Source organism: Hippichthys cyanospilos, chromosome 16, assembly GCF_059441005.1.
Source record: "Hippichthys cyanospilos isolate Australia breed blue-spotted pipefish chromosome 16, RoL_Hcya_1.0, whole genome shotgun sequence".
Taxonomy (NCBI): Eukaryota; Metazoa; Chordata; class Actinopteri; order Syngnathiformes; family Syngnathidae; genus Hippichthys; species Hippichthys cyanospilos.
This window is the reverse complement of record NC_142384.1, coordinates 2,345,231-2,370,461: the sequence shown is the minus strand read 5'-3', so window position 1 is coordinate 2,370,461 and position 25,231 is coordinate 2,345,231. Positions and strand designations below refer to the sequence as shown.

General features: G+C 39.4%; 1 protein-coding gene across 1 annotated transcript in view; it reads right to left on the bottom strand.

Moving 5' to 3' along the window:
* LOC148410154 (protein TANC2-like) overlaps positions 1-25,231 on the bottom strand; it is a 97,586-nt gene that overhangs the window by 47,618 nt on the left and 24,737 nt on the right. The window contains exons 2-3 of the mRNA XM_088436687.1: positions 24,155-24,232; positions 20,195-20,302 (exon numbers count right to left, since the gene is read on the bottom strand). Of these exons, the coding sequence (XP_088292813.1) occupies positions 20,195-20,302; positions 24,155-24,212 (166 nt within the window). The 5' untranslated portion in view covers positions 24,213-24,232. The remainder of the gene's footprint in view (positions 1-20,194; positions 20,303-24,154; positions 24,233-25,231) is intronic.

Below are 25,231 nucleotides of genomic sequence, written 5' to 3'. Positions count from 1 at the left end.
CGGACAAATAATCGTTTTAGCCCCCTTGCTAGGCAAACTCCATCTAAGTCCACTGGCTCCCGCACATTAGTTATAGGGGACTCCATCACCCGTAACATCAAGCTTAAAACGCCAGCCACCGTAATGTGTATTCCTGGGGCCAGAGCACCCGACATTGGAGCTAATCTTAGGGAGCTGACATGCAAGAGGCTTAGACACCAGTTTAGTGCAAACAACACTAGTTACTCGGACATAGTGATACATGTCGGCTCCAACGATACTAGAATGAGGCAGTCTGAGATTACAAAGAAGAACATAGCTAGGACTTGTAATCTCGCTAAAAAGATGAGTCGGCATCGAGTTAATGTCTCTGGCCCTCTGCCTGCGAGAGGCAATGATGAGAGGTTCAGCAGATTATTCTCGCTTAACCGGTGGATGGCTAGTTTCTGTAGAGAGCAGGGTTTCCTGTTTGTAGATAATTGGCCCTCTTTCTGGGGCTGGCCCGACCTGCTAAAAATGGAAGGCCTTCACCCTAACTGGGAAGGCGCCATCACTCTTTCTAGAAACATAGATTACTGTTTGAGCCTTCCATGACTTCTCCCATTAGAGCATGTCGGCTCGCAGGCGAGTAGCGAGCCTGCTAGAACGGGTGTGGAGTCGTTAAGGCTAGAGTTAACCGGCACTAGGCTGGACTGCTACAACACACATAGCATATTTAGTCCAGGTCACTGCAATCCACACACTGTTTCAATAACTAATGCTGAATGCCCCAATGATAAGATTTCTGCTGAGGTGGTGTTGATTAAGGAAAATAGCCCTGCCTCTTTAATCGGTAAGACTAGTGACATAGTACCTAGGCGGAATAGTAATATTAACATGCGCGTTGTAGCCTTCAACAATCGAATTCCTACTTTACTAACATTGCGACGAGGTTTTAATTACTCCAAATACAAAGCAAGCCCCAGCCATAAAAATCTTGTTGGTATTAGTACAACCAACATGAGGACTCAGAATAGTCCAGGAAAAATTTCCCAGTTTAAATTCGGCTTCATAAATATTAGGTCACTCCCCTCAAAAGCCCTTCTTGTGGCCCAAATAAAGATTAGAGAGGCCTGAAATTGTCAACATGGGTACACCTCAACGGGCTTCCCTGCAGAAGTTGCTGACCACATGACTCGACCCCGGATAAGCGGAAGAAGATGGATGGATGGATTGAAATCAACAAATAAGTAAAGTAATTATCGCAAAAATTTGGCATGCAGGGCAACAAAGCTTACTTACTTGCTGAGTGCAAACCAATGATATAAATGAAGCCTACTCAGAACCAAGCACATTCTACAACAGACCTCTAACAACACCTACCTTAAAGTCTTACAGCCTTAAAGTTTCTTGCAAGAAAAAAAAACTGTACAAAAGAAGCAGAATCACCAGAAGTGCGCATCAAATTAGCAGTCAAAATGTCACTTTTGGTCATTTCAAACACAATTTATTCCAATTTTTGCCAACGGGTTTTACAAAATGTGTCTCATTTGAGAGTTACCAAGGTATATATTCAAACTCAAGAGAGAAACTCAACGCCATTTCAGTCTGGTGCTGATGGGAGGCCACTAAAAGTACCAGAATCACACTAAGTGGGTATGGCCTTAGCAGTCAAAATGTCCTTTTTGGTCATTTCAACTGAATTTATTCCATTTTTTTGCCAATTAGCTTTTTAAAAATGGGTCTCAATTGACAGCTAGTATGGTATATTAGAGGGTGACAAAAGAATTTTGTCATGTAAACATCTGGGAAACATTGCCATCTCAAGGCTTTTAAGGAGGAAAAGAAACCTGAAATCTCAAGAGCGCGCCCAGGAAAACAACTTCAGTGTCGTCAATGTGTTCTACACTTTGACGCGTGAAAGAAGACACACTGAAAGTAGCCGGCACGTGTTTTGCAGCACTTTATACTCGTTGCGGCTTTCCCCCAAAGTCAGCCTATATTCACCCATACTGGTGGCGGTAAATGGAGTCTCAATCGAAATTCTTCCAGGTTTTTTTTTTTTTTTTTTTTTTTTTTAATCAGACTCATCACTTCTGTGTGCGTGCTTGCCAGGAGTTGTTTACGGTATTTAACCAGCAAAAGTCCATCCGACATGTTTTCTGTTTTCTGTCCAGCGCGTCCGCGCAGTAAAGAAATTCCAGAAGGATGTATTTCAGAAAATCTGGCCAGCGCGGACACCGTACGAAGGGCCATGGTTGCCAAAAAGACGTCATTTTGGTTGCCGTAAAGACGTCATTTTGACTTGTGGAGCTGAAGCAAGCTGAACTCGCGAAACGTGTCAAGATACAGCAAGCGACGCCCTTTTTGCAGGGTTTGCTTGCTTGCTATTTCTTAAGCTTAATGAAGTCTTAACCTTGCGTTTGCCTCCTAGTGGTAGGATGACTGAAAGTACTTCATTTGACATGTACTGCGTAGCCGACTTTTTAAATGGTAATATCACCGATTATGATCTTAATGAATCGTGGCTGCCAATATGGTGATCGCGATTAAAATTCGTTAAATTGTGCAGCCCTAGTATTTAGCACAATATTGGCCACTTGATTGCGTCGTTGAAACTTTTTTTTTTCTGTCAGATGAGTATTGCCGCAAAGAGACACGCAATGTATAAAAAAAAAGGTGCTGTAGGCAAAAACATTGGCTCTACTACTTCCCAAAAAAGTGTAAGTTCTCAGCGGTGTTTTCCTTTCCGGATCCACTGTAAAATGCACAACAACCTCATCCCCCACCACTTGTGGGAATATGTAAACTAGCTAAATGCCGGCAGTTAACACCCGGCGACCAAAAGCCTACTGGATGAGCGCAGCGAAGTGATTCTTCACATTCAGTGTGAATTCAGTATTATGTGTTCACGCCCACAACTGGATCATTTTTTAAATCTGCCAAGTTGTGGGCGCTGATATGCTTCTGAGAAGATACCAACATAAGGTCTAACCCACCCATGAGTCGATTTAGATTAGACTTCACACTACAATTGCACAGAACTTTGATATAGTACCCTTAGCTTTATAGTAACACACAGAGATGGGCAGTTCATTGGTACAGCAGGACCGACTTTCTAGCGACGCACCGACGAATGACGAAAACTGTTGGAACATCAGATTTCATCTGTCATTTAATCCGTTGTTGTAATTGTCACCACCTGTGCCACCTATCAGTGTTGGTAATGGTATGTCACCTCACTCAGTTTAATCTTCCAAATTTATGAAAAATGTTTAAACTTCCATTTACCTGAGAGCATGGAAATTTAAACACAGTGTAAATATGCAGCAAGTTCACATAAATGCACCCAGGAATAAGTGGCTGTGTTAAGAGTAGAAGTGTGCAGCAGCTACTATTAGCTACTAACTAGAGAACGTTTTTTTATTGCACGAAGTGACACTTTCTCCTCATTGAAGATCACAGCATGGCTGGAATGTCACGCTTTGCACTGCGTTACAGAGTCAATGGTTCATGAACTGAAATGGATACGGTACAAAATCTTGCTCAGCGCATGTATTGTACAGACCAAAAAAGAAATGTTAAAATTAATTTTTAAGAGCTTTTGTGTTATTTAATTTTTTTAAATATGATTTGAATGAATAAACCGCATGCAAAGTCCAGCAAAGCATTCTGGGATGACTTTCCAAGGTCATCAAGTAACTAATGAGACACATTGCAAGTGACAGTCTTATCTTGATTGGCTCTTAGTAAGGAAATGCAAGATAACGGTTTTAAAATTCCTCCGAAAAAGGCATTATCTAGTAAATCAAGCTCTGTAAAACCTTAGTTTTTACTTGTTACTAGGTGACAAATGACAGAAGTTCATATTTATATTTTGTTTTCCAAGGTGGGCTGTTGGCTTGCACTGTCTGTCTGTCCGTCACCGATGGACAACTGTTTTGCTGACCGACGAATGACAGGAATACTGGAAAAAAAACGGCAGAATAAGAATGTCGGAGCGGGTGTGTTTTGTTATAATCATGTTATAATCAATGTTCCGTTATAATCATCGATAGACATTCCATCAGGGGTTTGTCGGTCTGACGCCCCCTTTTCGCTGACGGAAATACAAGCAACTGTTTTGCCTGTTTTTTTTTTTTTTTGTGGCGTTGCTTGCTTCTATTGCCTTGAATTTTGAAGGGTTATGTACCGTAAGCTGCCATATTACTCCGTGCACATGTCAAGTCATATTTGTTGAAGAATTTGGGTGCAAATTATGTTTCACGCTTACCTTGGTCAAATCTCCCTCGCCTGTTCCTCCTTCCTCCATTGATGGGATGATCGACCCAATCCCTACAGAGATCCGAATTTTCTTCTTGCTTAAGACAGCAGCATGCGTAAAACAATAAGTTTCGAAGAAGGGAGGAAGCATGGCTGAAGGTGCCAACTGCCCCACATCGGCAGCTCTCCGCAAACCTCCATGGGTGATGCACGGGTGAGGCCCGCTCATGCCTACACCACACGGTCCTCGAGCGGGCACATGCTTTCAAAATAGCCGCTGTGCAGTCCATAACTTGCCACGAGCCAGGTTGTAATTGGTTCAGGGTGTTTCCGAGTAGAGGGTTGTGTCAATACTTCAAAGGGATGTCGTTGCCTCAGAAAAGAGCTTCACGTTAGTGTGATGAATAAGGAAAAATGCCCTTCCTTCTGTTGTCTTTCGGCTGTGATGATATCTCAATTGTTGATCAAAATAATAATCATCAATGCCGTTAACTTTCCGAGCTCCACCTTCTCCAGAGAACACAAAGGAGAGACAGATGGTAGGAATGAGAAGATAAGAGAAGGAGTCTCTTCAGGAATAAAAAAGCACTCAAGATACTATAGCTTTAACTCCACAAAACCGCGATAAAAACAGTCCGTAAGCAGGAAAATACAACATGAAAACAGTGTTAAAAGTCAGTTAATCGAATGTCCACGCGCTTAAGGAGCGCTTTTAACGTTGCCCGCAACTCACTTCAGAAAAGACCAAGGGGATGTTTGCTGCTCCTTTTAGTCTAAAAGTGCAAAGCATTTTCATTCAAAAGTAGATCTGTCAAACACTTTGTCCAAAAGAAAAAAAAAGTTTGGCTTAAGTTTGGATAAAGATGAAAGTGAAAAAGTTTCCAAGTCTTCCAATTGTTTTTCTTTTCCACAGCAAAGCCTCTATCTGGTTTGAAAGACGATCTCTCTCGTCTGACTGCAGCGCAAATCGTAACTCCCCTCCTCCAACCAAAACACACACTCCTACACATGCACACGAAACAGAATGAGAGACAGATAGCACAAGCAGTTCAACACTTTTGTTGCTGGGAAGTCTTTTTTTTTCTTTCCTCCTTTAGAAGGCTAAAAACTCAGGGCATGGGTGAATTTTGTTGAATAAAGATATGGAGAATATCCAACATTAAATCCACGTCATTCCAGAAATAATTGTTCTGCACATTACACCACCAAAAACAAAAAACAAAAAACAAACAAACAAAAAAAACACAAAACAAAAAAGAAAAAAAAAACAGATCAAACCGCTTTTTTTTACCAAAACTTTTCCAGAAAAAAAAAGTAATTATCGAATATGTCTTGTTTAAGTCTCAAATACTGATACATTAAATAACCCCAAAGGAAGGTTTATTGCTTGAAAAACTCAATTTTATACTATTTTCCACATGTTTCAAGATTAATATTATTGCCTGCCCAAAAATGCAAGTCACAATATATAGTCTGTCTTAGTAGCCACATATTACTAGAGGTACAACAATTATTGGACTAATTAACTACTAATTGGAGAGCAAGTTAATTGCTAATTATTTTATCATCAATTAATTAAAAGTAAAATTGTCAAAATCCTCAAAATTTCAACCGCTCGACAATAAATATTCTCAAGATTTATTTCGTCCTTCATGAAAGCAGACTGATTATCATTGTGCTAAGATATTTAGAATCATTTGCTTTTACTTTGGATAACAAAATCAATATTCTAACTGCTATGGTATTGATTTTGTTTATTTGTCTTTTGATGATTTGAAATTGAGCTGGAATTTAGCTTATTTTTAATCTCATCAATATTGTAGCCTGTTTTCTGACATGTTATGGGCCAAACCAGTAATGGAATCCATCCTGAGTTAAGGCCAGCAGCCTCCCATCTCTCCTGTACACAGTGTTAAATGTGCCGGATGATGGACCAGAATTTCCTTGAAGCCGTCCGGATTTCGTTTTCCATGGCCTCACCAAACTCCTCGCACACCCGTGTTTTTGCCATGGCGACCGCCAAAGCCTTACTGGCCAGTTGGTACCTGTCAGTCATCTTTGGCCTCCCACAGGAAAAAAAAGCCAGATAGGGCTCCTTCTTCAGCTTTACGCCATCCCGGGGATTACCGCCACAACAGGCACCGACCACCTTACAGGCACAACTCCAATCCGCTGCCTTGACAATGGAGGTGTGGAACATGGTCTATTTGGATTCACCTACCCCAGGACATGGGAGAAATTCTGCTGAGGTGGGTGTTGAAACTCCTTCTGAAAGGGCACTCTGCTAGACGTTCTGAGCAGAACCTCACAAAATGTTTTGGTCTGTCAGATCTGGCATCCGTCCACACGGACAGAGCCAACACACCACAGGTGGTGATCATTGGAAAGCTCCACCCCTCTTTACCCAAATGTCCAAAACATGTAGCCGCAAATTTGATGACACCACCTCAAAGTCAATCATTGCACATATGGTCACCCCTATGTTTGAACATGATGTTTGTTAGAGAAAATCTGTGATGAGCACAGAGGTCCAATCACAAAACATTGCTTGGGTTCATAACACGCAACTTCAGATCTCACTGTCAGCACACACTATGGATTTCAAAAAGGGTGACTACTCTGAACTGTTGTTTTCTGAATAGCCACAAAAAAAATCACAGGACACAAAATGTGACATAAGACAGCCAATCAGTTTCGGGAAGGTAAAAACAAGAAACAAAAATAAAGTGCGGTCTTTCAGATTAAAAACACACTTTTTCAATGTAAGATATAACTGATCGTTAAAACTAAAGCGCTTGAAGAATCTTAACACAAAATAAATGTCATCTTCATGGGCCTGCGTGAGAACAAGGAGGGCCACAAATGTGAGGTCAGTCTGTTAATTCTTTTCTTGAACCTAAGAAAGTTACAACCTTGGTAACCACGAACACCGCTAAAAGCTATATGATAAACGGAGAATTTAAACAGGAAATTCCAGATTAATAGTAAATATTCCAAACTACAATAACATGGATAAGTAATTAATACAAACTGGAGTGCTTTAAGAATTATTAACACAGAATAAATATAAATAAATAAATAAACAATCAAAAAAAAATAAAGTGGTACAACTCAGCTAACAAAAGCTGCAGTAAGCAACTGCTCTGGCTGCCGACACCCAACTGATTCCGTCCAATTCCACCCTCCCACTTGTGGTATTACCATATATATATATATATATATATATATATATATATATATATATATATATATATATATATATATATATATATATATATATATATATATACAGTATAAAGGCTTGTCCTCAAAATTATTCATACCCTAGAAATGTTTTTGTTTTTTTCGTTTTTGTGACAAAACCTTTTCATTCATGCGAGTTTCGTCATGAGTTATATGTGACAAACAAGTAAAATAATCAAAACAACACACAATTGAAGAAACACAAAATCACAAAATCAAACAGGTATTTTATTGAGGGAAGACCAAAACATGCTGTGTTCAAAATTATTTATACCCTTGTCGAATGTTTTAATTAATAATCAAGACCATAGCTTTTGTTTTTTAAAACTAGCCCTAGACCATTCCTATATGTGTCAGCCAGCATTCTGCATTCCTCCTGTAGAATATTGGCCCATTGTTCACAGGCAAAGGCCTCAAACTGGGTCAAGTTGGTGGGTTTCCGAGCCACCTTTCTCATCTTCAAGTTGACCACAAGCTTCTGATCGGATTCAGTTCAGGACTCTGACTTGACCATTTTAAGACATTCACATCATTGTCCTTGTCCATTTCTTCACTACCTTGGCAGTTTATTTCAGATAATGGTCCTTCTGGACCATCCATTTGTGGCTGAGCTGGAGTTTCTCAGTAGACTCCTTTAGGTTTTCATGAAGGATTCTAATGTAATCTTCCTTCCTTTATAATTTCAACAACCTTGACAAGGTTCCCTATGCCACTGGAGGAGAAACATTCCCATAAATCTATGTTTTCACTACCATGCCGGATAGTGGGGATGGTGTTTTTTCGGCTCATAAGCCTCTCCTTTTTCTCCAGACTTTCTAAGCATTCATAGGCCCAAATAATGTCCAAATAAGGCCCAAATAAAGATTAGAGAGGCCTGAAATTGTCAACATGGGTAAACCTCAACCATGAGAGACATAATGTGGAAAGAAAACCCAGAAAGTCACATTGTTTGATTTTTAAAGAATTTATTTGCAAATTGTGGTGGAAAATAAGTATTTGGTCAATACCAAAAGTTCATCTCAATACTTTGTTATGTACCCTTTGTTGGTAATAACGGAGGCCAAACGTTTTCTGTAACTCTTCACTAGCTTTTCACACACTGTTGCTGGTATTTTGGCCCATTCCTCCATAAGAGCAGTGATGTTTTGGGGCTGTCAGTTGGGCAACACAGACTTTGAACTCCCTCCACAGATTTTCTATAGGGTTGAGATCTGGAGACTGGCCAGATCTATTAGCTGGCCACTCCAGAAGCTTGAAATGCTTCTTACGAAGCCACTCCTTTGTTGCCCTGGCTGTGTGTTTGGAATCATTGTCATGCTGTCAAGACCCAGCCACGTCTCATCTTCAATGCCCTCGCTGATGGAAGGAGATTTTCACTCAAAACCTCTCGATACATGGCCCCATTCATTCTACCCTTTACACAGATCAACCGTCCTGGTCCCTTTGCAGAAAAACAGCCCCAAAGAATGATGTTTTCACCCCCATGCTTCACAGTGGGTATGGTGTTCTTGGGATGCAATTCCATATTCTTTCTCCTCCAAACACAAGAACCTGCATTTCTACCAAAAATTTCTATTTTGGTTTCATCTGACCATAACACATTCTCCCAGTCCATCAGGATCATCCAAATGCTCTCTAGCGAACCGCAGACGGCCTGGACGTGTACTGGCTTCAGCAGGGGGACACGTCTGGCAGTGCAGGATTTGAGTCCCTGGCGGCGCATTGTGTTACTGATAGTAGCCTTTGTTACTGTGGTCCCAGCTCTCTGTTGGTCACTCACTAGGTCCCCCCGTGTGGCTCTGGGATTTTTGCTCACCGTTCTTGTTATCATTTTGACGCCACGGGGTGAGATCTTGCATGGAGCCCCAGATCGAGGGAGATTATCAGTGGCCTTGTGTGTCTTCCATTTTCTAATATTTGCTCCCACAGTTGATTTTTTTTACACCAAGTGTTTTACCTATTGCAGATTCAGTCTTCCCAGACTGGTGCAGGTCTACAATTTTGTCTCTGGTGTCCTTCGACAACTCTTTGGTCTTGGCCATAGTGGAGTTTGGAGTGTGACTGACTTAGGTTGTGGACAGGTGTCTTTTATACCGATAATGATTTAAAACAGGTGCCATTAATACAGGTAACGAATGAAGCATCATTAGACCTTGTTAGACCTCATTAGAAGAAGTTAGACCTCTTTGACAGCCATGAATTTTGCTTGTTTGTTGGTGACTGAATACTTATTTTCCACCACAATTTGCAAATAAATTCTTTAAAAATCAAACAATGTGACTTTCTGTTTTTTTTTCCACATTCTGTCTCTCATGGTTGAGGTTTACCCATGTTGACAATTTCAGGCCTCTCTAATCTTTCCAAGTTGGGGAACTTGCACAAATAGTGGTTGACTAAATACAGTGAGCCCCCGGTTTACAAACTCCCTGTTTTACGAATTTTTCATCTTACGAACGTGGACCGCGGCGTTTTTTGCTCCCCTTTTACGCACAAACCTTTCGTCTTACGAACAATCCAACATGCCGGTCAGTGTGTCCGCACTCTTTGCTGCATCTTTGCTGCATCTTGCAACTTGCACAATTAGTGGTTGACTAAATACTTATTTGCCCCACTGTATATATATATATATATATATATATATATATATATATATATATATATATATATATATATATATATATATATCTATACACACACAAACACACACACACAGTGGACAAACGGGTTATGGCGTCCCTGGCTTACGTTTTTTTCACGTTATGATGTGGAGTTTTTTTGTCCCCTCTTTAAGGCAGCAATCAGCAACTGTCATGACCTGTGGGGTTGGTTGTATTTTGTTGTTTTGTCTCCCTCTTGAGGCATTTTTAGGTAATTGCTCTTATTGTCTGTTGGCGTCAGACTGCCTCCGCTGCAACGTGTCACTACAATGTTGGTCTGCTATTGGTTGGCGTCTCGATTCCCTATGATACTGGTCTACTATTGGTCAGTGTGACGAGGTCACGAAGATGCTGGTCTGCTTTTGGTCGGCGCACGGGCTCACAAAGTTGGCTGCCTAAAGACTTGATCTCGTGCGAGAGTGCTTTCAATATTGTATTTATTATGCATTTTAGTACTTAATTCAAACTTCAATTGATTATCCACGAGTCCCAAGATTGCTAGTGATGTTAAAGAGAGAAGCATGAAGATGATTAATATGGAAACAAAGCTGGAGATAATCAAGAAATACTAAGAAAGCTAAGCTAGCCTTGTCTAGGCTACCCTTACTAGGGAATATGGCCATACCAAAAATCACTCAAAGGTAAATAAATCCTTTATACACTATATGTTTTATTTATTATGTTATCATATATAAGTAACACTTACAATACTATTTTGATAGCGATTTTTAATACGTATATACAATTTTGATGTTTTCACCTGGGGTTTTACACGCATTAGCGAATTAACATAGGTTTGGATTGCCCGCCATACCGCGAATTCGCATTACGATCCCAACCGTGGAACGTATTAATCTCGTAAACTAGGGTCCCACTGTATATATATGTGTTGACATCTTTTTTTCAGATGTAATAAATAGTTTGCGGCTCTCAGTGTTGTCTTATCCATGGAAACCGGGTTAAAATGGCTCTTTGAATGTTAAAAGTTGCTGACTCCTGCCCTACGCAAAGGCGAAGGGAGGCTTCTCTCTTGTAAACCGGGATGAACCCCAATGTACAGGCGCTGAGTCGTAGGGCAATAAGAATGCCTATGCCTGCTCTGCACCTTTCGCTGAGAGCAACTCCAAAGAGAATCCAACCCCTTCCAAGTGGACTAATACCAGAGCCCAAGCTGTGTGTGGAGGCGAGTCCAGCTGGATCTTGTCAGAAATGTTCTGCCTCGCAAACCAGCTCAGGCTCCTTTCCTGCCAGACACGTGACATTCCATGTCTCTCGAGCAAGCTTCTGCAGCCGGACAGTGGACCGCCAAGATCCCCGCCAATGGCCACCGCCAAGCTCACACTGCACCTGACCCCTATGAACCCACTTTACTTTTTTTTTTTTTTTTTAATCAATATAGTCTGTGTTCTTCTCCTAACGAGCTAATTTAATATTATATGTTTTTTGATGGAATGGCAAAAGCACACTCGAGTGAACATGCGCCTGACTGCACTGACTGCAATTCAATACGGTTATACTGATATCTTCTTTCTTTTATGTGCCTCCAGAGACTCAAGTGAACACTGGAAAGATTTTGCCATCAGACTTCCACATAAAGGCTTCAACACATCCCAAAAAATAAAAAATAAAACAAGACATTCTCCATCCAATTTTGTGGTCTATCAATTATCCACAAGGTGCATGACATATGTGATGTTAACGCTCGCGAGTCATTTCAATAGGTAAAGTAACACAATCTTTGAAATCCAATTCCTATTGTTGTATCAAATATTAATCTTGCACTTTTGATTGATACATTCAAAGAATGTCATCACCAGTATGTTAATATGTGTGGTTGCAGCAGATACTGCTCCACTAAAAAAAAAAAAAAGTTCACTGTGAAGTGAAATCAAAGTTTCCCTTCATAAAATATTATATTAGCATGTTTAGAGATGACTGATGAAAATGTGTGCAAAGAATGAGAGTTATTTAGCCTGGATTTCTCGAGCTATAAGGCCCTATTTATGTGCCAAGCGCAAGTCTAGCGCAAGGTGTGACCTAACTCTGTACACAGGTGAAGTTTTTGTTTTGGTATTTTTGTGTGCAGTTAGAATTTGAGCCACTGTTGGAGTTCACACAGCCGACTTGATTCCCGGCAACGAATTTCCAAAAAAAAGTGCCCTATACTCTGAGAAACGTATATGTAGCTGGCGTCGGGCAGAAACCTTTCAGCTCCAAAATTGACACTTTTTAAGAAACTCCTCCTTGGAAAGAAGGGTTAAGTGTTAGCAAGCTGGTTTTTAACTCTTCAGGTAAATAATTTGTAAAACTACCCACACGTGTTGGACTGAACAATTGTATACATTTTTGACGGATGCGATTTAGACTCCGGAGAAACTTATAGTAAAATCAATAAAACACATAAATAAATAAATAAACACAATGGGACCCCGGTTTACGAGATCAATCTCTACCACGGTTGGGATCATAACACGAATTTGCCAAGTGACGGGCAATCCAAATGTTAATTAGCTAGTGCGTGTTAAACCCCAGGTAAAAACATCAACATTTTATATACATATTAAAAATTGGTATGAATAGTATAGTGAGTGCTACTTATGTATAATATACATGCATACATTTAAATAACATTATAAATAAAAAATATATAAAGGATTTATTTACCTTTGAGTGTCTTATGGCTGTATTCCATAGTGAGGATAGCCTAGCCTAGGCTAGGCTAGCTTAGCCTTCTTCGTATTTCTTGATTATCTACAGCTTTGTTTCCATATAAATCATCTTCTTACTTCTCTCTTGAACATCACTCGCAATCTTGGGACCCATGGCTACCCAATTCATGTTTGAATTAAGCACTAAAATACACTATAAATACGTTTTTGTAAGCACTCACAGAAGAACAAAGCTTTAACGTTGGAACGAGTGACAAGGACCAATAGCAGACCAGCATCTTAGTGTTTCCGGGACGCCGACCAAGAGTAGATTATATACTTAGGGAGTCGTGATGCTGACCAATAGCAGACCAGCATTGTAGTGATGTAACCAATGTGTACTGAGTGTGTAATCAGATGTGATGTAACGTGTGTATAGACATATGTACGCCGGGTGACTCGCAGACTCACGCACGCACACTGATTGTCAAGTTTGAGGTGTAAGGCAAAAAAAATGGCGTAAAGAGGGGACAAAAAACGGCACAGTCCTAGTCGTAACGTGAAAAAAACATAAGGCAGGGACGTTGTAAACTGGGGGTCCACTGTACTTGGAATTGTTAATAAACCTCCCGGTTGTAAGACAAATTTTACAAGACTTTAATTTTTACTTTATAAGGGCTTCAATGTAAATGAATACTAGGATAACGATGTGTTGATCAAGGCAGTGTTGTAAAATTGAATTGCAACAAACGATTATTTTAGTAAAGGATAAATTCAAACTACACTACTCGGATTATATTAAGTCAAATTGTTTTCCCACTTTGATTTGTGCAGCATTTGACACTTGATGGGTAACTGGTAGCTGTATTTAATTGGCGCTTTGCATACCCCACAAAAGTTTAAAAAATCTGAAAAAAAAAACCAAATCATTCTAAAAATACAGATAAACAATAATTTCATGCGTCACACAGAAAATGGGGGGGGGGGGGGGGGGGTTATTTCCCGAAAAATCCTGAAATGACGAACTTGCACAATTTAGATAAACAATACACACAAATGGGCAACATGTTGCACTTGTGAAAAAAACATGTTCCTCAAAAGGTTTTTGGACACTTTTTTGCATATTTCCCCCCCCAACTTCGATGGTAATCATGGAACTTGAAAGCAGAAGCCTTTTTTGCCCCACAGCCCACAATCTACTTAACAACTACGCATCGTATTGCTGCATCTAACTTTTGTTTATGAAAGCACGAAAAAGTTGAATCTCATTGAGTACAAAAACACTGGTTTGCAGGGATTTTTTTGGAATGTTTAGTGGAAGTGTGTCAAATCAAATTCTGCGGAGGAGGATGGGGAGCAGAAGCAGGAGGGGATGACAAGGGGTGGCTTATATTTCTGTGTTTTATCTCTCACTGAGGAAAATGAGAGGTCAAAGTTCAAACCACCACCTTTGACAAGACACAACAGGCAAAGAGCTGTATGTGAGACAAGACAGGCACAGATAGGAAAGGAAAGATGCTCGGGAAAGTTCAAACTCCTCTTAAGGCAGCTGTGCATGTGCTATCATTTGAGTTTGTTATGGCAAACTGGAAAAAAAGATATTGTACTTTAAGTTAATAGAGATGATAATCATAAATGACCTTTCACTTGTATTCCATTGACTGCTATTTTTATCCATCTTCTCAAGTATGTTACTGGACACCAGATGCAGCATACTCGTAGAAAAAAACAAAAAACAAAATACACACAACGTCCTTACCTTACGGTTAACGCAACTTACGACGAGACCCGCAACATTTTTTTATCCCCTCTTTACGCCATTTCTTTCACCTTGCAACACATCCAAAAGGGCAGTTGGTATGCATGTGTGACCGGCATGTTGGATGTGCCCGCGCTCATACAGCTGTACACACGTCCTTGCTTTCGTCACTACAATGCTGGTCTGCTATCGGTCGGGGGTCACGGTCAAAATGGCCGAATGCTAAAGACTGGACCTTGTCTTGAGTGCTTAAGATAACTTATTTATTGTGCGTTTTACAGCTTAATTAAAACTTGAATGGGTTAGCCATGGGTTCCTTGATTGCTAGTGATGTTAAAGAGAGAAGTAAGATGATTTATATTGAAACGCAGCTGGGGATAATCAAGAAATACAAAGAAGGCTAAGCTACCCTTGGCTAACAAGGGAATATCGCCATAACAAGCATCACTGAAAGGTAAATAAATCCTTATACATGTGTGTGTGTGTGTGTGTGTGTGTGTATATTATATATATATATATATATATATATATATATATATATATATATATGTATATATATATATATATATATACAGTCAGCCCCCGGCTTACGAGCACCCTGATTTGCGAACAATTCGCCTTACGAGCGTGGATCAGGGAGATTTTTGTCCTCCGCTTACGAGCAAACCTCTCGCCTTACGAGCATTCCGACAAACCAGCCATTGAGTATGAAGAAATGTTCTCGCCTAACTGCGTCAACATATTCAGCAGTTGCGTCATCTACAATCTTTAACGGATACTTGTGGCGGCAACGTGAACGCTATTGGTCTTACAACCTCACACTGACTGTCTCACTCACGGTGTCTAAATATATTACCATTTAAGTGTAGTGTTTGTACAGCTAAAGGGAAAAACAGCTGACATGAAATTAAATGTGCCGATTGCAGGACAAAGAATTGTCATTGGTTTAAATGTGTGTTTTTTTTTAATTAATTGTCAATACATTCCAACCGTTTAAAAAAAAGTGCGAATAATTATCAGTCAGTCAAGGAGACGCCAATATGCTATTGGTCGATTAAGGTCACCCGGTCTCACTCACGGAGATGCTATTGGCCGGCGTCACACGTCAATCACAGAAATGCCGATATGCTATTGGCCGAACGCCTTTATCTAGCTTGATGGGACAGGATGGAGAAAGTAGAGAAAATGAGTGAAAAACGGAATGTTTTGAAGACTTTGCAAACTTTATCTGTTAGACATAGCTTCTAAAATTACTAGCAGCGGTAAAGGAAGAAATAAGAGGATGATGTTTTAGTATCTCCGTGATTTGCACCATGACTGAAAGAGTTACGGTAACACTGTAAGACCAATAGCCTATCTGCGTTGCCATATTAACTCAAGACGATAATCTCTGCACCCTGTTACGGGTGGTATCACAGTGCTAATTAATGGTTGCTTGACAAAACTGCATGTCATGTTAGTCGGTGACCTCCCGACATGCTTTGGGACAGCGCCATTGTTGCAATTCTGTGAGTTGAAACCAACAGTGAACTGACGCTCGAACAAGCTATAAGTGTGGTGCCTAGTTAATACAACACACTCAACCTCCCCTCCGCCTCCACCCAGCTCAATTCACGTCGGGAAAAACAGCTGACATGAAATTAAGTGTGCCGATTGCAGGACAAAAAATCGTCACAGGTTTAAATGTGTTTTAATCAATAAGATGTCAATACATTCCAACCGTTTAAAAAAAAAGTGCGAATAATTATCAGTCAGTCAAGGAGACGCCAATATGCTATTGGTCGATTAAGGTCACCCGGTCTCACTCACGGAGATGCTATTGGCCGGCGTCACACGTCAATCACAGAAGTGCCGATATGCTATTGGCCGAACGCCTTTATCTAGCTTGATGGCACAGCTGGTTGGGATGGAAGGAAGTAGAGAAAACCCTGACTGAAAAAGTTACTGTGACACTGTAAGACCAATAGCATATCTGATTTACCGTATTGACTTCGAGCATTCATCTCTGCTCATCTCTGCTTATCTCAGCCCAAGTCACGTCTTTCCAAAGGTAAAAGTCATTTTTCCTTTGTATTTGTTAATTAATGCAACTGTACAGTAGATTATGTCACTCAATATTAATATATGTATACAGCGTGATGATTTTACCTAAGGCTTCTGCGCGCGTTGCACGCATTCACGAATTAACATGGGTTTGGATTGCCCGCTATACGAGCAATTCGAGATACGAGCGTAGCTGCTGAACGGATTAAGTTCGTAACCCGGGGGCCCACTGTATATATATAATATACATACACACACACACACACACACACACACACACTTCTTTACCAGGGGTTTTACATGCATTACCTGTTTAACATAGGTTTGAATTGCCTGCCATACAGCGAATTCGCCTCGGAACGGATTAATCTCGTAAACCGGGGACCCACAGTCTATATATACACACACACACACACACACACATATAGACTGTGGGTCCCCGGTTTACGAGATTAATCCGTTCCGAGGCGAATTCGCTGTATGGCAGGCAATTCAAACCTATGTTAAACAGGTAATGCATGTAAAACCCCTGGTAAAGATATCCAAATTGTATATACATATTAAAAATTGGTATCAAAATAGTATAGTAGGTGCTATGTGTATATACGATACATGTATATATTTATATAGCATCATAAATAAAACATGTATAAAGGATTTATTTACCTTTGAGTGATGCTTGTTATGGCCATTTCCCTAGTGAGGGTAGCCAAGCCTAGGCTAGGTTAGCTTTCTTTGTATTGCTTGATTAAAAAGCTGGCTAAGTAATGTCAAATCAAGCACTTTCAGTCATCCCACCACCAGGGGGCAAACGCAAGGTTAAGACTTCATTAAGCTTAAAAACTAGCAAGAGAGCAAATCCTGCAAGAAGTGCGGCAGCTTGGTTTATGCATGACGTGCTCCACGAGTTCCGTGTGGCTCCACGCATCAAAATGATGTCATTGAGGCAACCACGCCCCTGCGCGCGGAACCGTGCTGGCCAGCTTTTCTGCAACGCATACCTTCCGGAATTACTTTTTCGCGAGGAAGCACTAGGCAGAAAGTATGGTGGACAAACTATTGCTTATGGAAGTTCGCCAGTTCATACTTGAGTCTGATTTAAAAAAAAAAAAAAAAAAAAGCTTGGAACTATTTCATTCGTTTGAATCTACTCGCGTTGTTTGTATGCTGTAGACTCAATTTATTGCCACCAGTATGGGAGAATACCAGCAATAAATTCAGTTTGAAATGACCAAAAATGACATTTTGACTGCTAAGTCCATATTCACTTTTGAGTGATCCTGGTACTTTTGTACTGTTTTTCTTGCAAAAAACTTTAACGTTGTTGTAGGCCTGTTTTTGTCATATGTGCTTGGTTCTAAGTAGGCTTCATTTATTTCATTGGTTTGCCCTCTGCAAGTAAGTTAGCTGTGTTGCCCTTGTTTTTGTGTTGCCCTTGTTTTTGTCATAATTATTAATTACTTTAATTTAATTTATTATTTTAAAGTTTCAAGCCTTGAAGCCTTGTTTATATATTCTGCGTGTTTAAATAAGTATATATATATATATATATATATATATATATATATATATATATATATATATATATATATATATATATATATATATACAGTCGGCCCCCGGTTTACGAACACCCTCTTTTACGAACATTTCGACTTACGAGCGTGGTCCGCGGAGTTTTTTGTCCCCCACTTACGCACAAACCATTCGCCTTACGAGCAATCTGACATGCCGGCCATTGTATTTGTTCATATATGTTCGCTTTGCCACGTCATCAAAATCAGTGGTTAAAGCTTGTCACGGGAACGTAGAACGATATTGCTCTTACAATGTCACAGTCACTGTCCCAGTCACGGTGTCAGTCACGGTCTCACTCACGGAGATGCTATTGGCCGGCGTCACGTCAATCACAGAAATGCCGATATGCTATTGGCCGAACACCTTTATCTAGCTTGATGGCACAGCTGGTCGGGATGGAAGGAAGGAGAGAAAATGCGTCAAAAACGGAAGGAAGGAATGTTGTTAAGTCTTTGCAAACTTTATCTGTTAGACACGGCTTCTAAAATTGCTAGTGGCGGTAAAGGAAGAAGTAAGAGGATGATGACAATAGAAACCAAGCAGGATATAATTAAAAAAAAAAAAATACGAAGGAGGCGCACACATGGCTCGTGAGTATGGCTGTAACCGCTCGGCAATCTAAGGGCAAGACTTTCTTTGCTGGGGGAACAAAATTGAGAGGCTTCTTCTATTATGGATTAAAGAGAAGGAAATCGCCGGTGATATGTTCTAGTTTTGAGGAAAGTTCCCGTTTAAGAAAACCCAGCTCAAGTCACGTCGCCCCAAAGGTAAATGTCATTTTTCCTTTGTATATTTATGTTATTTAATTTAACTGTACAGTAGGTTATGTTACTCATTTTTAATATGTGTATAAAGTTGTGATGTTTTTACCTAAGGTTTTTGCACGTGTTGCACGCATTCACGAATTAACATAGGTTTGGATTGCCCGTCATTCGAGCAGTTCGAGTTACGAGCGTAGCCGCTGAACAGATTAAGTTCATAACACGGGGGCCCACTGTGTGTGTGTGTGTATATATATATATATATATATATATATATATATATATATATATATATATATATATATATATATATATATATATATATATATATATATATATAAATATATCCAGTTGATCTTACCTAAGTAGTTGTGGTGCAAGAAGACAGTACATTACAGTAGAAGATAATCGAAGTTACCTCGCGGAGAAAGAAGGTAAAGCGTGAAACAATTTTTTGTGCCAACGGATTGTGACCTTTTGCACACCATTAATTAACTCTTTCAGTGCCATGGACGAAAATGTTTGTCATGTAAATTTTTCAAGGGGGTCACCAACCTTTTTGAAGGCTAAGGCATTGTGGGAGGGATTTCGGCCAATAGCATATCAGCAGCTTATTGACGCCGACCAATAATAGACCAGCATCTTAGTGACGTATGCAGTGACACATATAGTGACGTATGAGTATGGTGTGATGTGAATGGCTCACAGTCATATGCACGCACACTGACCGCCAAGTTTGAATCTTGGAATTAATGTTGATGCCACTAGGCGGAAAAAATGCCGCAACAAGAGGACAAAAAAAATTATATTCCACATCGTAACATAAAAAAAAAAGGTAAACTAGGGCCCCCGTAACCGGGGGTCCACTGTATAAGTTGGATTTCATCATATATATGAATTTATCAACGTTCTAAAAACTGGCTAACTTGCTAACAATTTGATAAAGAAAACCTTTTTTTTTTTTTTTTTAACATATTTTTACTAGTTGAGGCTCCTTTCCTGTCCTTCTCCAGTGGCAGCATAAATGTACTTTTGTTTATTTGTTTTACTCCCACATTTCTAAAATGTGGGAGCAAAAACATTAGCTTGAGGACTTTAAATTCTAACTTGGGTGCATTTAGCTTTGCCCCCTTAATCATTTAGGATAGGCTACAGCCCCCCTGTGACCATTGACATGTTGGGCAATATAGAAAACAGCTGAATTGATACAAGGCCCCTTCCTATTATGAAGTCATGAATGTTTTTGCCTGCTTGATGATTCTCACAAGGGGGAAAAGGACTTACCGGTTGTTCTTTTGGCCTGACGTATGTTAAGAGGAGAAGAAGGAAGGGAACGTGTGAGTCCTTCTGTCAATTTCATCTCTGAGCTTGTCGACTCAACACTGCCACCACCTGTCAAGAGAAAATGAAGATTTAAATACTATTGTCACACATCTTTGAAATGTAGAATCTTTACAATTTAATATTGGATTTCGAATAGAGGCTTATCTTCAAGACTTGGTTGTAAAAAAACATGGGTCATGCACATTTACAGTGTTCATTTTACCTCAGGAAAGTGTTGGATTCTGATAATTCGCAATCGCAGAAAACTATGGGTCCGGACAGAAATGTATGGAGTCCCAAAAATTGTGCAATAAAAAGGACAAAATTAGAGTGTGAATCTGTCTCACGATTCGATTTTGGGGTTTCCAATTCAGAATTAATTTCTGATTCAAAATGATTCAATTCAATAAAACAATTTCTGATCCAATTCATTGATGTGCAAAAAGTAACGACACAACTTCAGGCTGCTTTGCAAGACAGAATAAAAAAAAGGAAACAGTTTTTTTGTTTTTGTTTTTTTTTTACATTTACTAAGTTTTGATGATTAAGAACCATGCATTTTTCCCCAAAAATAACACATGGACATGTTCGTATCTGTGTGCCCTGCGATTGGCTGGCAACCAGTTCAGGGTGTCCCGCGCCTATTGCACAAAGCCAGCTGAGATAGGCGCCAGCAAGCCTGCGACCCTTGTGATTATAAGCGGCTCTAGAAAATGGATGGATGGGTGGATAACACATGGACAACCATTCCTCTAGTTATCTATAAAGTCTACAACTTTTAGATTAAAACATAAGGTTAAAGAAAAATTTTTTTAAAGTTTCCCAAATGAAAAATATATTTCTCAGTACATTTATGACAAATGAGATATGAAAATAAACCTTTTCAAGTGACGTTCTCAATTGTATGTGCAAAACATTCAACGTGTGCCAGTTTGTTCATCTCTGAGCATGTTGATTCCATTATTTATTACTTATCACTGTCATTTATTTCAAAGTAATATGGTACATTACAATAATACTGTATTACAATATAATGAATTACACCACTATTGCATTACTTTTATCTTACTCTCGACACTGGAAATATGGATTTGCCATTCTAAATGGAGCTCATTACGCTCATTACACATCGAGTGAAAGGTTTGTTTAGAATTACTAAAAGCCTAAAATTACTATTGTACTGTAAAACTTTAAAGACATGATACAAGATTTACGTATTTTACTTTTTTTATTACTTAGCTTCACAGCATAGTGATGCATTGATACTGCTGTAGACAAAAATAGTGCATTTCACAATTTCTTGGTTAGGGACAGATGTCTCATAAATAGATGGTTTCGGTTGGGCCAACGTTAGCAGCTAGCCTACATCATTGTTACTGTGTGCTTCGTCTTGGTACATATTGACCAGAACTATTTATAGACTATTATTAGTAGCAATTGTAGGGTGAAAAATTATTGCAAGGTTTCAAAATGCTGGTGAATTCTTTTGGCTAACTTCACGTTACTATGGCACCACTCTAAATGGTGTGTCAAATTACTGGTCCTATTTGGCGAAGTGAACAGCTCTTTAGGTGTCGCGTATGTCCATCTCTTCTGTAGTAGATACTAACAACAGAAAGTAAACATTTTGACTTTTCTTCTCCTCTATTTCATGTTTTTTTGATGAATTTATGGGAAATTAAACACCACTTTTAGGCTAAAAACGCATTGTAAGGCACTGCGAGACAGCACAACCCTTCGAGTGTTTTCTTTTCACTAACTTCACATTACTATGGCCCCGCTCTAAATGGTTTGTCAAATTACTGGCCTATTTTGCGAAGTGGACAGCTTTTTAAGTGTCGCGAACAAAGTGCACCTAAAGATGATAGTTTTCTTGTCTTTACCTCTGACGAACTGAAAGTAATGGTCTTTTGTCCATCTTGTGTACATATTGTCTACATTCAACCTGCCATTTAATCTCATCTGTAATAGATCAGCAAGTAAAGATTTTGCCTCTGAATTTTCTCCTCCGATCTCGCTGTGTTTTTGGAGAGTTGGGGGGGGGGGGCATCACTCTCAGGCTTAAAATGCTTTACTTTACTCTCTTTTGTACAATATTATGATTGTACAACATTATTATTGTATTATTGTACAATATTATTTTTTGTGTGTAATATATTACATTTCCGCCTTACAACAAAAGTAATGCTTTACAGTAAAAACATTACATTTGTAATGCATTACTGCCAACACTGACTACTATGTATATTAATAATTAGCACAATGTGGATTCTCTCATTTCATGTCAATGAGAGTCTCATTTTCGAAAGCCCAAAAACTCCCAGACAGCTGATTTTGTGAGTTTGGGCGGGGGGGAAGTTCAATTGGTTTGCCTTCTTGACCCACACTTTAACTCAATATCCTGCTTGCTACCTTGAACGATATCAAAAATGCTGCGTGAAAGTAGCATAAACATAGCTACGGTAATTTACAGTGGTAACTCACGCCGACAAAACAGGAAGTGAAAGTGAGAATGTAATGGGCTAAGGCAACCAAAGAGTATAAATCACATTGAGAGCAGGCTCCCGGCGCTGGCTGAAATTGCCTTGTGTGAACCAATTGTTTTGCAACACCCATATAAAAAAAAAAAAACGTTGCGCCCAAAAAAACCTATGCGTCCCATGGCAAAAATTATGGCCCGCGGATGCAGGCAAACAATAGCACTGTGAACATACTATGGATGTCAACAATCAACACATCAAATAACAAAACTGCATTGTTCCTACCTTTGGTTCTTATAATTTTAATGCCTGCAGAAGTTGTGGCAGGTCTTCATGGATGACATAAAATCATGGATAGCCATGGATGGTCAATGCATTATCAATTCAAGGTTTTGACACAATTGATTTAAAGGACACTTTAAAACTTTGAACTCCAAAAAATCTTTTCACTATAATCCATTAAACCTACTTACTGTATCTGATTTATTTTTAATTGATTTAACTATATGATAACAGCAAAACAATTTTTTTTCAATGATTGGTTAGGGAAGGGTATGTATGATTGATAATTTTAACTTCCTTTATCATATTCATGAATTATGTTTCATTGCATAGATGAAATTATAGAAATACAATCTATCACATTTTTTATGTTTGTTTTTTTTTTAATTTTGAGAATTTGAAAAAACACTAAGATGGAACACCATCCTCGGAATTGAGCAACAAAACACAATAATATCCCCATGTCATTCCAAATATATACTGAAAAAAGTAAAAACTGAAATCCCTTGTGAAAAACAGCCAATGTGTTACTAAATATGCGCCTGTGAAAAAATTGTGCCCTTACCCGTTAAATGTGTCTTCTGTTCTCGGACTTTAGCGGACAGCTTCTCAACATCGGGTAGTAAGATATTTTTTGTTATTTGACAACTTCTCAGTACAAAGCAAACATGCAGGCGTTCCATATGACATTCTAAATGCATATGGCGTAACTGAAAACAAATGTGGATTAGAGTTGTATGATCCCATTCGTTTGCCAGAAGCCAAGGTGAAAGAAACATGCAGGCTATGACGCAAATCTTTGACAAATGTTAAAATTCAATATTTTATATATTTATTCTACTCATTTTACAACATTGGAAGACGTTAAGAATGTTTGTGTCATGTTTGCAAACCAAATTAAACCAATTCATTTTCATACATTTTTTAAAAATTTCTAGGGAGCCACGAGGAGAGCAGTGGCAATACGTAGAGCCGCATGCAGTTCTGGATCTGCAGGTTGCCGACCCCTGGGTTGCTGACCCCCATACTTTGATTGTTCAATTATTTACACCCAAAATGGTTCTTTGATGGCTAGCTGAACTGCATTTCAGGAAAAAAAAAAGTGCTGCAATACAAGTTCTGTTTCACAAGATTCATAAAGGCACATTTTGACACTGACCACCATTGTTCTTGCGGCTTTTGCTTCCCAGCAACATCTTCAGGCTGTTTCGGAACATGATTGCTCACGACGTACTTCCTGTCAAGAGATAATCAACTGTTAAGAAATGTTAATGTATGACAAGATTGTTTAACGTAGGCTAAACACAGTGCATCCCACATATGAATCACAGAAGTAAATGCCTGCGATATGCGCAAGAATGCAAAACCAGGCTGTGTTTTACAATATTGAAAAACTTGACACTATAATCGGCACATCATTGAAGCCATGAAACCAAATCATTTCATGATGCAGACTGGGACAAATGTTAAAGCTCCATAGAAAACTGCCACTTTTTTCCTCTTATTGGTGGTCTCTCAAAAATAAAGAGAAAAAAACATGGTTTCATTTTGTACTATAGCGCAGATACAAAAAGGATTATGGAATACTGTAATTCCCATACAAAAGGGGAACTTTTGTATGGTGTTATGACCCGTGGGTCATATGTAGTTTTTGTATGTGTTCTGCTGTGTTCTCCTTTGTTTGTGTATGTGCGTGTGCGTGAGTGCCTTTTGGTTGGAGTGTGTCAATTGTGTGCAGGTGGCGTCATCCCATTGGCTGGCTCTCCTGATTTGCCGCCCTATTTAAACAGCCCACGGACCAAACTCTGTTTCTCTCCGGTCATCCCGCCGCCAGAAAACGCCATCAGGAACTGTTAGAAATAGGGTTAGCTGTGCTTGTTAGCTGTGTTTGTAAGAATCTGTAGATCCAGCAGTAGCAGGAGGGAGACGCCGTTTTTGCTTAACCCTTTTTCTCCTGTTTTTGCGTTAGGTAGATAGTGAGTCAATTGTCATTTGTTTCCTTTTTGTTTGGCTAGTTAGTTAGGGATTCAGAAGAGCTTTTGTTATTTTGTTTGTTTGCTCTCCCTCCGAAAACAAAAGCTGCTGTTTTCTGTTCAACGCGTTTAGTTTCACAGGCCTTTTCTGGTGGTGAGGGTACGGACAGGGGAGCACACACATGTTATATTCCAGTTCCCCTAGGCTGGGTGTAACAATGGGAACTCAATTTGGGCTGATACGCTAATTTAGTTTGTGTCAC